This window comes from Cucumis sativus, chromosome 5, assembly GCF_000004075.3.
Source record: "Cucumis sativus cultivar 9930 chromosome 5, Cucumber_9930_V3, whole genome shotgun sequence".
Taxonomy (NCBI): Eukaryota; Viridiplantae; Streptophyta; class Magnoliopsida; order Cucurbitales; family Cucurbitaceae; genus Cucumis; species Cucumis sativus.
This window is the reverse complement of record NC_026659.2, coordinates 20,616,444-20,633,388: the sequence shown is the minus strand read 5'-3', so window position 1 is coordinate 20,633,388 and position 16,945 is coordinate 20,616,444. Positions and strand designations below refer to the sequence as shown.

Genomic DNA, 16,945 nt, shown 5'->3' with positions numbered 1-16,945 from the left:
TTAGTACGTATATACTTCTTCTTATTTAAAACATAAATATTTAATGATAGTTCTAATATTTTTTGACAGGATGGCCAAAAAATCTTATTGTTTGTTCTTTTTCGACTAGTATGTTCTTTGATATGTCTTTCGGTCATGTTTTTAATTTTTGGTTGTTTATCATATTTTCTGGTCATGTTCTTAATGTTTTGTTTAATTACGGCATGTTCTGATCATCTTAATCATATTTTTGTTTTATAAAGTTTTCATCAACAATATATGTATTTATATATCACTGTTTAATCTACTTCTATTAAGTGATTTATCATATATATATATACATCTTATTTATATTTATGTTTTGTGATCTATTACATATATATTACTACATATATTCAATAATACATAATTTATAGTTGAATTTCATTATATATCACTGCATACATAACATGTATATAGTGACACATATAGTTTAGTTTTTTTCTCTCATGTTTCGTATCATTTTCTTTATTTTTTTTCCATCTGATTAGTATTTTCTTTTATTTCTTACATATATACTACTGCTTAATACATTTATATTCTATGATTTGTTACATATAACTAAAAATAGTAGCTTTTAAGTTTTGGTTTTCAAAATCTACATAAGAATTCAAGTGTTTAAAAGAAAATGAAACATTGTTCTTGAGTGTTTAATTTAAGTTTAAAATCATATTTTGGTCCCTAAACTTTGCATCTTGTACTATTTTGGTTCTTGAATTTTTGAAAAAAAAAAGACTTACTTTAGTTTTTGTCATTAGAACTCTATTAATTCTTTAATGAAGAAATGGTATGGAATGATAATGTAGCTTTCTATATTTTGAATAATTATGTTCTAAACAATTCATCCTACTAATAAATAACAAAAAAAAATCTTGCTAATTTATTCTATAATTTCTTTTATACAAACATAGAAATACTAGTTGAAAAACACGAATGTACATGGTTGTCTCATGAATAATTTTTTTTATCGAAACCTAACTTTTTAAGATGAAATTTAGATGTATGTAATAGGTCCAAAATTTAGATGTATACCTAAGACGTGGTTGAAAATTTTTTGGGTGAAATTTATAGGATGTATTGATAATTCATAGAATATAAACGATGTGATATACTTTACCTTTGCGGTTATTATTATTTTTTTACACGTGTTTGGAAGTGATTTTATTATGGTTCAAAATTAATATGAAATAACATCTAATAACTCAAATGAATTTAATATTTAATCTAACCTTTTGGAATGCAATTTTTCATATTATGATAATAATTAGAACAATTTCACAATCACACACAAACTTCATCCTACTTTTTCTAATGATACCCTTTTTAATTTCATGATATATCTTTCCCATACTTTAACAATTTTCCAAGAATTTGGTTGAAAACTTTTTCCAAAATGACACACCCAATAACTATTAACAAATCTGCCAAACAATAACTCATTAAAGGAAATTTATCTTAGCAAGAGTTTTACTTTTCTATAAGTTTAATGTTAATTTTTTTCATCTAAATAAATTTACAATTGGAATAAGCAAAACTCATAACTTAAAACAAATCCTAGGAGGAAAGAATATAGTAATTGAATTAATACTAAAAGAAATCTTTGACTAAATTAATTTTCATAGTTTTATCACTAATTATCTCACATCGTTATTCCATATCTCTTTTTCCTATTTTCACTCTTTTCCATTACATGATTTCAAATCCTATGACTAACCAATTCTCAATATTTATACTCGTACCACCTCATAAATGAAGCCTCCTATCATAGGGGTGGTAAGGAGGAGTATATTCATTTGAATTAAGTTAATACAATTAATACAATTTTGCTCATATAATTAAAACAAATCCTAAGACTAACTCAAAATGGAAAAGAGCAATTTTGAGAAACAATCATATCATGTGATGTTGCACCATAAACATCAAAATTCCTATCAAAAGAAAGAAAAATGTAGAAATTGACGATTACCTTTGTTTCATGTAAGCTTGAATTGTTTGACTTCACTACATTTCAGATTAAAAAAGAAAAAAGAGAAAACATTACAAATTTTTAGAAGGTTAAATTAAGGGAAGAAAAACATAAAACATAAAGGTAACATCAAAAGGTATGATATATTTTTGGCTATATTATACAACATTTAAGTGGGAAGGATTGCAAGGGTAAAGGAAAGGTAAAATTTCTCCCTTTATTGCCCATTTTAATATAGTAAAGATAATTAACACACTTAATTAACTGCTTCCAAACTTAAATCTCTCACCTCTCCTCCCAACTCTCAACCCTTTATTTATTTTGTTAAATTGAAATAATCTTGAAGGTATGACATTGAGTGAAATAAACAAAAGAAATAAAATAAGGTTTAAAATAATCTTTACGAAATTGTAAAAAAAATATTCCCACCATAAATTATAAAACCCAAAAGAGAACAATAAATAATTTGGAGAAAGAAAAAAAAAAGAATAATTGAAATATACCAAACTTGAGGCATTAACAAATTTATACGTTAATAAATTGCATCAAGCACATGAGCTGAGAAGGTGACGATCAAAATCTAGAAGACAGTGACTCTTTGAGTTCTTCAATAAAATATCAATTTACCATGTAGCCTCTAACTAAAAATTAAAACCCTACTAAAATTGATTATCTTATTTGGTATCTTAGTCATCAAAATATAAAAGCATTTTTACTATTTCATTGGAGAGTTAATGACATGAACCAAAATATATTCTTTTTCAAAGTTTAGAGACTAAAACAGACACTTTTAAAACTTTAAGGATCAAAATCAGAATAGAATGAGAAACGAAGTCCAAATATTAATATAACATTTAAACCTTAATTTTAAAAATGTCATTTCAAATTTTTTTTTTTAACGACTATCCAAAGTAGCTTTTGAAGTATATTTTAAATATAACGTATCATATCACTAGATTATATTATTCAAAGTAAACACAATTTTAGTTTTGCAATTAGAGTCGGATTTGTTTTAAATTAATTTGTCTGGTTTAGATTCACAAATTTTGTTTACAAATCAACACACAATCACTAACCGTGACATCAACAAGTAAGAAGAGACGGTTCTAATGGTTGTTTGGAAAATTGACTTGATTATTATAAGTTGGTGTGTTATAATAGTATGAATTGCAAGTTATAGTAGTCTATGTTTAGAATACAAACTATTTTAACGAAGGAATGCGTTAGACCACACCTTGTTTGTTTTTTTTTAATCTACCGTTATAGCAACTATTGAGTTCGTGTAGAGCTTTCATTCACTGAGATATAGAATTTGAGATTGGTTCATAAAAGTGAAAAGAGTAGTAAAAAGCAAAAGACAAAGATGAGATTGTTTGAAATTCACCAAATGAGATTGGTTAAAACATTTCATGAAGTTATATCATTCATAAGCTTTTCCAAAGCATGGAATGCAAGGTAAAATATCAGCAAAGATGGCAATGCAAAAAGTAAAGTGATTAGCAGATAAAGCAGCAAGATGAGTGCACTTCCAGGGATTACAAAAACAACTATCAGAACAAATATGACAAGAAGTAGAAACTTGAAGATTAAATGGACGACGAAATCCAAATGATTATAGAAAAACAATCGCCGCCTCTCAGAAGTAACGGTACCGGTACCGGTACCCGATGGCAAAGAAAAAAGTGGGTGATTATCCGAATTGAAGGAATGGTCAAGTTTTCCCTCATTGCCATTAAAGCTCTCAACCATCCAAAGAAGAAAAAAGTTCTTGCTGGGAAACTTCAGGTTCCCCTTGTACACCACCCTTAGTGACAGCTGATGACACCAAGGGCACGAAATGACGATTGGGATTCGGATTTGGCGAGTAGCTAGTTTCAGCACAGACCCTTGAAGGCCTAATACACAATTTTTGCACAAGGAATGGCCACACCATAAGACATAAGGTACATTCTCCACAATGTTAAAAGATTCCCAGCATATAGGGCACTCCAATTCTTCATCTCTACTGGCTTCCGAGCAAGCCTCGTCATCCGAGCACTCCCAGAAAACTTGCTTAGATACATCTGAGTTTTTCTTAGATCGAATGCCAGCAATGGCGTTCGATGCCAACTTCCACATCCTGACAGAAGAATTGTTTCAATTTTATCGGATGTTCCAAAAGGGACGACAGAAGAATTGTTTAAATATGCCATCAACATGACATCTGCAAAATAGATGTTCATCTATGAAAGAAAAACTACGAAGCCTCCCACAAAGAAACAGTTCTTCCAAATTATTAGAGATCCAATCAAAGAATATTATACATCTTAGTAATAATATCTTTAAAGACGATATTTTAAAAACTATGGTACCTTTCTAGAGAATAGAAATTGACGGAATGGTTTGTACTAAAAGACAAATTAGTTACCAAAATTTGGTTTTTAGTTTTTAGTTTTTGAAAATGAAGCTTATTTCCTCTCATTTTCTTACCACAATTTAAAGTCTTACCCAAAGTTAAAAAAACAAACAAGTTTATAAATATTTTTTTAATTTTCAAATTTTGACTTGAATTTTAAGAATGTTAGACAACAAAGAACAATAGTTAAAAGGTAAAAGAAGATCTTATATAGGCTTAATTTTCAGAAACTAAAAACCAAATCTAATTAAACCATACCAAAGCATCACTTGAATGGAAAATTTTCGAGAAATAAGGACATTTTTCTTCCAAAGGTTTCAACACTATGAACAAACAATAGAATCACAACAAAACTTCTCTGCTGGCATCAGATGACTACCGCCAATTCAACAATTTTGAATATACAATCCATAAGTAGATTACTGCCAAAAATAAATAAAACACAAAAGAACAAAAGGAAAAAAAAAAAAAGCAGAAAAACAATTTACCCAGTGTCACAAAATAATCAAAAGCGAACAATGTTGACAAACATTGCAACAGATATATATAAACATCATATTCCAGAATAGAGAAAAAGAAAGAAATTTGGTGCGGAGGCAATACACTTGCTCCAAGATGCATATTCGAAAGCTAAACTTCGATCAGAGTTTGGATATGAATAATTCACAAAATTATCAACAACAACAAAATCAATCGCCCCCAACATTCCAACGGAACGTGTGAACAGAAACTGAAAGGAAGGAAACCCAATGAAAATAGAACTAAATATGAAAGAAAATCAAAATCAAAATCAAAATCAAAGATGAAGAATGGAAAATGTAAAATACGAATTTACCTCTAGAGAAAGTGGATGAGCATGCCTTTGGATGAATATGGGAAGGATTCAGAAAAAGAAAAGAAGATGAGAAAAACAATGAGAAGGAAGGCCGCGATCTTCCCCCATCATTTTCTCTCCGCCAAACCAACGCCAAGGATGCCGATTGAGTTTTGAAGGAGAGAGGATGAAGAAGGTTTCCAATACTTATTTTTTCTTTTCCTTTTTTCTTTTTGTGAAGTTTTAATTTGAAAATAACTAAATGAGATTAATCAATCTATCAAATATTTGATATCAATAGATATTTTTTAAATAAAAAAGTAAAAATTGTTGTGTACTAATTATTCGTAAATAGTTTTAATATTTTACCATTTTTAAAAACATTTTTTATAAAAACTAGTTATTAATATTGAATTAAATAGTCTCTTTTTTTTTTTGTTTTGTAAGCTCTTATAAAAGATATATGTATATATTCAAATATTATCGTCCAACTCTCTAATAAAAGATAGATCACCAATACTTACTTTCTTTCTCTCTTTATTTTTAAGGTCTGCATTTAAATAGCAATATTTGAACAATAAGTAAAACTATTTTTTTCTATTCAAAATATTATTTTAGTAGTACATATAATAATAGTTTTATACTATGTCAAAAATATGCTTTATCCAATATTTTAGTAGTATTAAATTTTCCAACTAGCTTGTTAATAAGCATCACTTGTTACAAATAAAGAGGCAAATGTAAATAAAAATATGACAAAGTTGTTCTTTCCTTTTTCTTTTCTTTTTTTGGTTCAACTGCTCAAATTGTGTGCATGTCTTCTTTATTAATTTTGGACACCAAACTCACATACTAAACTTATCGCATTCATCACTAGCATGATGTTTATATGCATAAATGCATGTAAAATGATACCAACGACGGTGTAAGTGTCAATGTCTTTGAGGTTTTTGAGTCAGAAAACTTATGAGATTTATATTTTGAAAATACTAAAATAAAAACATAGCCTAAATTTTTTAGTTTCATGATTATACGATAAAATTTGAGTATTGTATATAACAATAAGTGGTAAGCTCTTTGAACTAATGATTGTACAAATTAAACTTAGATAAATAATAACATACCTTGATCCGTGAATAATCTTCTTAAGGAATTGTGTTTCTCTTGCTTGCCTTCCTTTAGATCTTAATTAGATTTCTTGATGGGAAGAATGAACAAGCCAATGAGAGGACCAATCTCTAAAGTTTTATTTATAGACACCACCTATCATGGTGTTTACTTAAGGCATTATCTTTTTACCTAATGAGCCTAATAAAATAATAGGCTTGAAAGAGATAGAATATGATATAATACATATGGGTCATATTAATAATATTTATATTTAAATAACATTCTCCCACTTGGCTCATTGATAAATTTATCATATATGTTCATATACGTTCATAGACATAATGCGCAAAGTTGAACTTCGTAACATATCATGTCGAGTCAAAGAAACTACTAAAGAATCATGGCGATCATACATCATTGCATTAACATACTCCCTTCCATGTTTCACAAAAATAGTTCTTCTATTAACATAATCTATAATAAAGATAATCAATAACGGTCCAACAATAAGTGTCTTTATCAAAGACGATGTCCTGTTTAATATAATTTATTTATGTATATACTAATCATAAGAAGAGAACCAGGAGATAAAATCAAAAACAATAAATAAATGAGCTTAAAGTGTCAAATAACATAATCTTGATTTCAATAATGATATCTACTGATGCTCATACGTTCTACATTATCGTTGAACATCTTTGGTGGTAATCCTTTAGTTAGTGGATCTGCAATCATAAGTTTAGTGTTAATGTGTTCGATTGATACCCTTTGTTTATGAACTTCTTCTTTAACAACAAAGTATTTTAATTCCATGTATTTAACACCTTTAGAATACTTGTTGTTTTTTTAGAAGAAAACAGCTACAAAATTATCACAATAAATTCTCAGTGGCTTGACAATACTGTCGAAAATTTAAAGTCATGAGATAAAGTTCCGTGACCATAAACCATGAACTGTAGCCTCAAAGCATGCTACAAATTTAGTCTCCATATTGGATGCAGCGATAATAGACTGTTTGGCACTTTTCAATGAAATTGCTCCTTCTGCTAATAGGAACAAATAGCCAAAAGTGAATTTTCGTGTATTCACACATTCGAAAAAATATAAATCTGAATATCCAAGCACCTCAAGATGATCAGATCTCTTGTAAGTAAGCATATAATCCTTTGTTCCTTGCATATACCTTAAAACTTTCTTTGCAGCTTTCCAATGGAAATGAATGTACGAAAGTTTGTTATAGTACCCCTTGCGGGTCAAAGAATTATCGAAAGCCCACCAAGAAAAGAAGACAGAGAAGGCTGCTTATAAAAAGGGAGGAGGCCAGAGAAAGGACTATGCATTTTGGCCCCTCTTTTGAAAGAGAAAGGGGACGGGCAAGATGCCCCCATAAAAGTAGACCTTGACGAAAAGCTGGAGGGAGAAGAAGAGTGGAGGGACCTATATGATAGGCTCCGGAAAGAAGAGAAAGAGCGGAGCTCCTCGGAGCGGAGGGAGATAGAAGTCGAGATTCTGATTGGGCTACCGGAAGAGCACGGCCTGAGGAGCACGACGGTAGCTCAAGGAGACTTTTGACTCCGCCAGACGTTTACCAGCCGACTACAAGGCTCTTCCCTACCCTGTAGACCATCCCCATGGGGGTGGTGAAGGGAGTGATAGAACTAAGTCATGCACAGCGGAAAAAGAATCGAATTTCTACCCTAATTGCCACAATTAACATGTAATCATAAACTAATCAAATTAGGGTTTTAAGAAGTATTACCTTTGAAGCTTTCAAAAGGTTTGATGTCTTCTTACCAATTCTACCCGAGACCACCACTAGTACTCAACTGCTATCCTCTAGACAAAGAACCGGGTTGTGGGACCCAATTTTGGTGTAGAAAGTAATGGAGATAAAATGAGATTGGAAGCTTTTTTTTTTCTTTTGTTGAGATTATGAAAATGATAAAAGAGGCAAAAGTCCTTCAACATTTGAAAACATCTCTATTTATAGCCTAATTACATGCAAAAATGCATGCAATTCAATTGCCAAATCTCAACACCTAATATTCCACTAACAATTAGTGGAACTTAGTGGGCTAGGTGTCTATATCTCATATAGCCACATATCCCACTAAGAGTTAGTGGGATTATCCAACAAAATGTTGGATTTTCCCACTAACTTAGTCCAAGGGTAAAATGGTCATTAGATTTTTCTAGTCAAAAGTCAAACTTTGACTTTTCTAAGTCAAAAGTCAATATTTTGACTTTTTACCATTTTGTCCGTCTTGACTAATTCCAACCTCCCGAGCATGAATCCGCATTCATTTTTCCAAAATTCAAATCACATTTGAATATAAGGCCGGTCAAAGTTTGACTTTTCAAAGTCAAAAGTCAACATTTTGACTTTTTACTATTTTTGACCAATTCCGAGCTTCTTAGTATGAATCCGCATTCATACTTATAGTATGTAAAACATAAAGCTCTATTTCTAATTAGAAGACCGACGATTATATCACTGTATATGTCGGTTTTCCTTTCTTCTCCCTATTCGAACAATTCGACTTATTTCATCACACTGTTCTAAGTTTAATCCATATGAGCTAGCAGAGGAACCTAATGGACCTATAGATCATGGGCTCCAACGATTCAAGATTAACTAGCTAAACTCTTTTAAACCGAGTTAATCAACATTCGTTAACTAACGGGTCATTCCACTAAAGTCCCGTAGTTGCACTCCCCTCACTATAGATATATTTGTGTCCATTTGATAAAACCATAATCAGTAAGTTAATCCTTCACAGGTTGCTCGTAACCTTGGCTGGGTCAAAATACCGTTTTACCCCCAAGATTACATCTTGCTCCTTAAGTCCCACTAATCCACTATTGAACAATTGGTTTAAGGTTCAACCTATAAACTTAATCCCTCTCGGGCCAATGAGAGGGTGGGGCCCCTTGTTCAAGACTTGGATTCAGTGCTTAAGAGAGCAACCTATCTACTAACCCTAAAGCGGGTAGGAGTGAATTCCATCTTGTACCCTATGTTCCCAGCTATCCACCCGATCTTACCCCTGAAATGGGAGGCTTATTGGGCCAACGCTGATGAGCTGCCCTCACCTATGCAGATCTAAGGATAATCTCGTATGAACAGGAGTTCATAGTTAACTCAGGATTAAGACTAAGTTACCTAGGTCATCAATAATTGAGATAGTCAGTTTTAAACAGTAAACGGTGTTATAACGTAAAAATGACTAATTCATGGTTCAGTCTTATGTAAACATTTTACATAGGATGCCCCACTTTCATGTCTCTACATGAACGATTAGGATCACATCGTTTGTACTACAAAGTGGGCCGCATCCATAGTCTCTCAAAATAAGGCGCCCAACCTTTATTTCATATACTATAGACTATTTAGGCTATATACTCGAACTTGATCCACGTTTATGTTTACACATAAAGTTCAAGTTTATTCAAAAAATAGCCTTGGAACTTTGATTTATTGGATTTAAGATTATAATATTTAATTTCTCAATAACAACTTTTTTGAATAGAATATGATTTACAAACTACGAGTTTTAGGACAAAAAATTCCAACAGGGAGGGCCCCAATTGGTAGAAAAAAACCCGCAACCCCTTGGGGTTATCCTGCACTTGGAAGAAGAAGTAGAAAAAGGAATAAATATAGTGATAATTTGATTCTTCGTCGCCGTAGTAAATAAGAGAGAAAATCTATCCATTCCTGGATTACTTTGATATCTGCCTAGCATTCCCACAACAAAATCAATGTTTGGTATAGTGCAAGTCTGTGTATAAAATAAGCTTTACAACAATAGATGAATGAGGAATTGTTTCCACTTGATTTCGTTCCAATTCATTTTTTGGACATTGAATGAGACTAAACTTATCTCCCTTTTAAATTGGAACTACACTTGAAGAGCATTTGTCTATTTCAAATTTCTCTAAAACTTTAGTAATATAAGTTTTTTGAGACAATCCTAACAATCCATGTGTTCGGTCACGGAATATTTCAATTTCAATCACATAGGATGCCTCACCCATATCTTTCATTTCAATGTTTTTAGAGAAAAATTCTTTGGTTTGGCGTTACAAACCAAAGTCATTCGTAGCAAATAAGATGCCATCAACATATAAAACAAGAATTATAAATTTACTCCTATTGATCTTTAGGTATATACATTGATCAACCATGTTTTCTTTAAAACCAAAAGATGTGATGGTATCACTAAACTCAATATTTCATTAGTTTAATTATTTTATGTCGTGGGCTTTTTTATTTTTAAAACTTATTAAATATAAATATTTTCCTGATTTCTTCCTTTTTTGAAAATCCTTTTTTAAAATGTAGTAAAAATATACGATTAATATTTTAAAAGGTAAAAATGGGATTATTTTGAACAATTTCTCAAATTGTACACTGTAGCAAATGTAGAACAGCGCTCCATTTTGGCGGTTCGCTTCAGAGTTGAGGAGAGATTTTGTGCAATCTTAACTTTCAAGTTCTTGAAATCCATGGATATGGAAATTGATGCTTCCAAAGATGTTTGTTTAATCAAAGACAATGATCTTTTCAAAGCCGCAGAGACCGGCGACTCTTCCGTTTTCACTGCCCTCACACCACATCAGCTTTCTCAATCTCTCTCCCTAAGAAATGAGGATGATCGCTCTCTTCTCCACGTTGCCGTCTCTTCAGGCCACGCCGATGTTAGTCATTACCTAACTTTTCTTCGAAGTAGAGAATTTCGAAATGAAAAAGCCTTTTCCCATGGTTTTTCTTTTGTTTGTTTTTGGCATTGTTCTTATTATTTAAAAAGGACCCATCATCTTGTCAACTTGAAATTTGGATGTCTGTTGGTCTTATTTATACATTATTGAAATTCTTCGTAATGCACCAGGTTGTAAAGATACTGGTTACTGCTGATCAGTCTACAAAGGTAATTAACTGTGCCGATGAGGAAGGTTGGGCACCGATTCATTCTGCTGCTAGCATTGGGCGGTCTGACATTTTAGATATCTTGTTGAGCGGAGGTTAGCGAGTTCTTTAATTGTCTGATATTCGTTCCATCTGTATGCTTCTGTGATGATTTTAGTCGTCTAGGTTATGAACAAAGCTAAGTTGTTTAGCGTAGGGATGGATCTTACTTTAGATTCTGTATTGTTGACTGGTGGAAGATTGTTGATTAGAAGTTATTAAAAGGGAACCTTGAAGAGCATCACTCTCACCTTCCATCTTCAAGATGCCCATGAAATTTGTTAAAACTATCGCCTGATCAAACTTTATCGTTTTTCTTCTTCTCTTGTTATTATTAGTTTTTTAGGTGTTGATAAAGAATGACTCTCACCCTGTAATTTGTACTTCAACTTTAAATGGATAGTGGAATGAGAAAACATGGGCATTAATGTTTGGAGGATCTTAGTACAATAGAAGGACCTCTTTTGGAGCATTTGGATCTTAGACAATTTTTAAGGCTATCTAGTCCTAGTCTCTAGATTTTCAACAGGGTGATTTTGTAAAGGTGTAATTTTACGTCTTCAATAGTGAAAGTTTGCTAGAGAAGGGGTTCAAAGGGAAATGTAACCTTTTAAGTTAGCGTGAGGGTGAGAAATCTTGTGCGTTAATGGAAGGGGAGAATAGATGACCCTCTTGAATTGCCCTAGTTGATTCTTGTATGGTGCCATAGTAGCCTTCTGTCTACTTGATAGAACATTACTAGTATTTACATGTTATAACGTAAAGAAGAACGAGAGTGTTAGTCCCTCAGTAAACTTATATGTAGTGCTTAAAGTATTTATATCCTCGAAGGGAGGGTTACTTCAAACCCTCACCTCCTGATTTCTTCTGCCATTTTATCTCGTTCTTTCTATCTCTCCCATCTCCATCACACAATCTCTTGCACTCTCTTCCAAAATCACACACTCTGCACTCGATTCTACACTCCCAAAGCATCCTTGTAGGTTTTTCTTCCCATTTGAGTGATTTTGTCGTGTTTTCTCAACTTGTGGAGCCTACATTGAAGGCCAAAGGTATCTTCTCTTTTTTTCTCTCAAATTTTTAAGTTTCTCATTTAGATTATAGCTTGAAACCTATGTTGTGCTCTGATTTGGTTGAGTTGTGTGAAAAGGCGGATGAGAATCAAAGTGTTGGAGCTTGGATTGATTTGTTTGATGAGTTTTTATGCTTAATTTGAGTTGAGTTTGGTAAGGCTAGGTGTTTTTTAAGTTTTTTTTTTTTTTATAGTAGTTGAGTCAAGAGTTTTGCTTTCCCTTCCATTTGGTGCCCAGAGTAGCTTTCTTTCCATTACAAGATATCTATGACCCTTAAGAAAAGCAAGGGAAAAACTGTAGCTAGTTCTTCTAAGGCTAGTCAACCGAAACCCGACTACAATTAGGAAAGGTTTTCTTCACGTGGTGAGCATGAGAAAGTGTGTCGTTCCTTCGCCATTAAGGTTCTAACCCCATAACAATCCCTTAGGTTAGATGTCGATCTTATTCCCCTAAATCATTACCAAAATACGACATAAAGGGTGGGAATTTATGTTGGTAGATCCCGAAGACGTTGTTGTCCCACTAGTCAAGGAGTTCTACATTAACATGGAGGAGCAAAGGAGCGTCTCCCTTGTTAGGGGTGTCATAGTCCCCTTCGACTCGTCGCTCACCAATAGTCTACAGGTTGCCTGACATTGAGAACGACGAATGTGTCCAACTCTTGCAAGGGTTTTTTCCTTTTGACGAAGCAACTAAAGCAATATGTGGTCTAGGGGTAGGTGGTAAACATACCAAGATGCATCCGTCCAAATTAGGGGCATAGTTTTGACGGTTACAAACCAGATCTGGCACACTTATTTGTACACATTTCATGCTTGCCATCTGCCTTGCTAAGGTGATGAAGGATACGGCGAAGTTGCTCTACACCTTTTGCACATCTAGGTCTGTTGACGTTGGAAAGGTCTCACTTCGAAAAATAGGTCAGTGCTTTACAACAGGTGGACTTGACCACCCATGTTTGGTCACTGAGTTTTGTCGCCGAGCTGGTGTTGAGATGCACCCGGGTGAGGAAATGGCAAGGCCCAAAGCCCCAATAAGTAGAACGACAATCGCCGCTTTTCGAGGACCATCTGGAATGAGACATCAAGACTGTCACAGAGCTTTGCTCTGTCCATACTCACATGATCACGGTCCCCACACGATGATAACGTGTAAGGGACCTAGTTAGAGATATACGGGTTATTAGAAGAGTATTTGTATAATTAGTAGAAGGGGCATATTAGTAATTAGATAGTAAGTTGGTTAGGGCTTTTAAGTTATGAACAGAGGGTTTGGGTTAGGGGAAAGATGTGAAGTATTTTGTAAGAATTTTACTTTTGGGATTTTTTTTGTCCCCTTTTCAAAAACAAAAATTTTCCTTTTTGGAATTTGGGAGAGATTCTCAGCCTTCTTGAATGTGCTGGGGCATATTAGTAATTAGATAGTTTCTTCTTGATATTACAACATAATCCATCTTTTAGTGATCTTTGTGTGTTCTTGAAATTTGCTTGTTTGGTAGGAACCTAGCATAATGATTCTCACATGTTCCACTAACCAACTGCCTCCCTGTCATTTGAAATGACTGTCTTCATGGCTTCAATTATTCTCTTCATTGGCTAAATTGATGTAGGGTTAAGGGTGTTTTGAATATTTCTTGTATTTTACCATTTGTATTCCCCTTTTAATATTTTAGAATAGGTGTGACAAAACCCTTCTCCTTTGGGTCTATTGAAAGGAGATAAGATTTAATAGGTGTGACCAAACCCTTCTCCTTTGGGTCTATTTAAAGGAGGTTAGGTAGTTTAAGTGTGTAACCACCCTTTCCCTTTGGGTCTATTTAAAGGATCAATGTCTTCTTTTTCTCTCATTATTCACAATTAATAAAATTCCTACTCCATGATTCTTCCAAGATTTCTCCAGGGACTCTTTAGTCTTCACCAGAAATACTTAAATATCCAGCAGAGGAACCCCAATATTTCATGTTCCCTTTGTGGTTTTGTACCAGCTAATAGAATGAGGAAGGCAGTAATATTATCTTTCTAACTCCCACTTACAAGCAGTATTGTGTATAAGTTGTACTGTGTGTCCCCATCACTTGCCCTGTATGTGCTCTATCAAAGATTTCTTGCCCATCATTCTCGTGGCTCATCCTCTCAGAGGCTAGGACTAGGCATGGGCAAAAGGTGAAGGGCAGAGGTAAGCCCAACGGCAGCATCAAACTTCTTTGGATTTAATAGTACCTTTTCTATTTTGTGTGAAATCTTGTTGGAGAGAAATAAAATAGCATTACATGATAAAGATAGAAACTTTTGAGATCTCTTGAGATTTAACTTATTTTCATTTGTTTAATTGGAATCTCTTGATCGAGTTTGTAATTATTATAATTTTTTCTACTTGTTGCCAACTAGCGAGTTTTTTTATTCCTTAGTTTGTGTCAGTTTCTTGCTAGTATATTACCTTCATTCAAGAAAATATTTCCATATCTAATAGTTAGATGTTAAAGTTGAACTTGAAAAAAACAGAAAAATTAAAAGATGCTTTTGGCAGTGTCAAAAGTCCTTCAACAAACTCACTTCATCATGTTTTCATGATATATCGTGTTTGATAACTTCCTTTGCCTTTTGGATAAGATCAAGTGATGATCTATCATGTTTGTGATGAATAGGATTTGTATATTTCTTGAGGTTTCTTTTATTGTTTGAATTCAAAACTTCATTTTATTATATGACAGGAGCCGATGTAAATTTGAAAAATGATGGTGGTCGCACTGCTCTTCATTATGCTTCGAGTAAAGGATGGTTGAAGATTGCTGAAACTCTTATCTCACATGGTGCCAAAATTAATCTAAAAGACAAGGTTTGTCATCTCGAACGTAATATTTTAAATTCCTTAAGCTTTATTTCAATTCAAAATCAAATTTACTTGTACAGCTACAGTTGAAACTATTTTTGTTTGTACTCACGTATCATCTGATCAACATTGCTCATGGGTGGTAATGAATTGAACAAATTAGGTTGGTTGCACACCGTTGCATCGAGCAGCTAGCACTGGAAACTCAGAATTGTGTGAGTTTCTGATTGAGGAAGGAGCAGAAGTTGATGCTACTGATAAAGCTGGCCAAACACCTCTTATGAACGCAGTAGTTTGCGAAAACAAAGAGGTTATTTTTGCTCCGATGATTTTCTTTGTTTCTTCAACCTTTAATATGTTTTTGGTTTTGTGTTAGTTAGATAAGTTTGTTTCTATCATCTGTTCCACCACAAGTTGGTTGTGTATGACATCTCGTCTGGCTGAAGATGAATGAGGCAATTAATTCTAGTTTTAATAGAAGTGGTGCCAACCTGAGTCTAGTTCAGCTAGTCAAGGCATATGCTCTCAACTTAGAGGTCAAAAGCTCAAATTCCCATTTCCACTTGTTGTCGAACTCAATTTTCTACAGAAGAGGCATTGTTAGCTGTTTGGGTGAAAGTATTTAGCAATTTGAACTTGTACTCAAGCTAAAACCTGGACGTACAATTATTTTAACACTCTTTGACTTGACTGTTATCTTTTATGATAGAGAGTTTCTAAAGCCACGTATTAGTACTCGGGGGAAAATATGTTATCCAGCAATTCCTTCATATTGTCTTCCTCTATTAATGTTATTTGTTTGAAGTTAAATAAATTACAGATTTCGTTCTTGATTCCCTCTTACTGCATCGTTTGTAAATGTTTCTGTATTGAGTCTTTAAATGTTAGATAAGGTTATATACATATTTAATCCTTGGGCTATGTTTAGTTATAGTTTTTGTCATTAGCTCTGGTTTGATTTAATGCAGTAGTAACTGTAGGCTGAAGGGAATCTGTTTACAAATGCTTGTGTGTCTGACAGGTTGCTCTTCTTCTAATAAGACATGGAGCTGACGTGGATGTGGAAGATGGGGAAGGTTTCACAGTTCTTGGTAGAGCTTCAATTGAATTGAGGCCAGCACTGATTGATGCTGCCAAAACAATGGTTGAAGGATGATGAATACGACGTCATGTTTAAACCTGTATCCCAAATATCAAGAGCATAGTTCACACCTCTAGTTCAGGAAAAATGTCTTCAGTTCGGGTTCAAGAAATGAAATCAGACTCTTCTCCTTTTCTTTTTCATTTTTTCTTTAATATACTAACTGTGGATGATGTATTGAATGGGGGATGATGAAGTCTACAGCAATTCCCATTAAAAGGACGCAGGGGCTGATGGGAATTTTTTGAAGTTCCATGATATTGTAGTGATCTCTCAATATAAAGGTAGGTTCATAGGTTGAAAATATTTGGATGAGTTAATTGAATTTACCTCAAGACAATGAGATGGTAAAGATTCGACATCTAACCTTTCTATCAAATATGTGATGCTTTGATCTATTTAGTTATATTGAGGTTGGTTAGTAATTGTAGTGTTAAGATTTTATTCTTTTTCTTATTATTATTATTATTATCAAAATTGATTTTGAATTAACCCATCGTTAAGGAAACTAAAAAAAATATATAACAACAGTTTCAAAATATTAATATACATTTGAATATTACTTGTAAAATTGTTCTTCGTTATAATTACCTAAGAATAATATCATGAATCACTGCTCGGAAGTTGAGA

The 16,945-nt window shown here is 33.1% G+C and overlaps 2 protein-coding genes across 3 annotated transcripts; one reads left to right on the top strand and one right to left on the bottom strand.

Moving 5' to 3' along the window:
• Positions 1-3,353: 3,353 nt before the first annotated feature.
• Positions 3,354-5,428, bottom strand: LOC101218619. Of its 2 annotated transcripts, none has more exons than XM_031885210.1 (2): positions 5,215-5,428; positions 3,354-4,187 (listed from the first exon to the last, which is right to left on the bottom strand). In XM_031885210.1, the coding sequence occupies exon 2, from the start codon at positions 4,100-4,102 to the stop codon at positions 3,392-3,394; it is 711 nt and encodes a 236-aa protein (XP_031741070.1). In that variant the 5' UTR covers positions 4,103-4,187; positions 5,215-5,428; the 3' UTR covers positions 3,354-3,391. The 2 variants fall into 2 exon arrangements, with proteins under 2 accessions (XP_031741070.1, XP_011655300.2); XM_011656998.2 differs by having other exon boundaries at positions 3,354-4,103; positions 5,215-5,427.
• Positions 5,429-10,677: 5,249 nt separating this feature from the next.
• On the top strand, positions 10,678-16,740 carry LOC101208718 (26S proteasome non-ATPase regulatory subunit 10). The gene is made up of 5 exons (XM_004143741.3): positions 10,678-11,004; positions 11,196-11,328; positions 15,056-15,180; positions 15,338-15,484; positions 16,196-16,740. Exons 1-5 carry the CDS (start codon positions 10,813-10,815, stop codon positions 16,328-16,330), a joined length of 732 nt encoding a protein of 243 aa, XP_004143789.1. The 5' UTR covers positions 10,678-10,812; the 3' UTR covers positions 16,331-16,740.
• The last annotated feature ends 205 nt before the right edge of the window (positions 16,741-16,945 follow it).

Bases quoted from the DNA above. Each gene is read 5' to 3' on its own strand.
- LOC101218619 (XM_031885210.1), bottom strand. From the start codon at position 4,102: ATGTGGAAGTTGGCATCGAACGCCATTGCTGGCATTCGATCTAAGAAA.
- LOC101208718 (XM_004143741.3), top strand. From the start codon at position 10,813: ATGGATATGGAAATTGATGCTTCCAAAGATGTTTGTTTAATCAAAGAC. The intron at 11,329-15,055 runs GTTAGCGAGTTC...ATTATATGACAG, and splicing joins AGATATCTTGTTGAGCGGAG to GAGCCGATGTAAATTTGAAA. The intron at 15,181-15,337 runs GTTTGTCATCTC...TGAACAAATTAG, and splicing joins AAATTAATCTAAAAGACAAG to GTTGGTTGCACACCGTTGCA.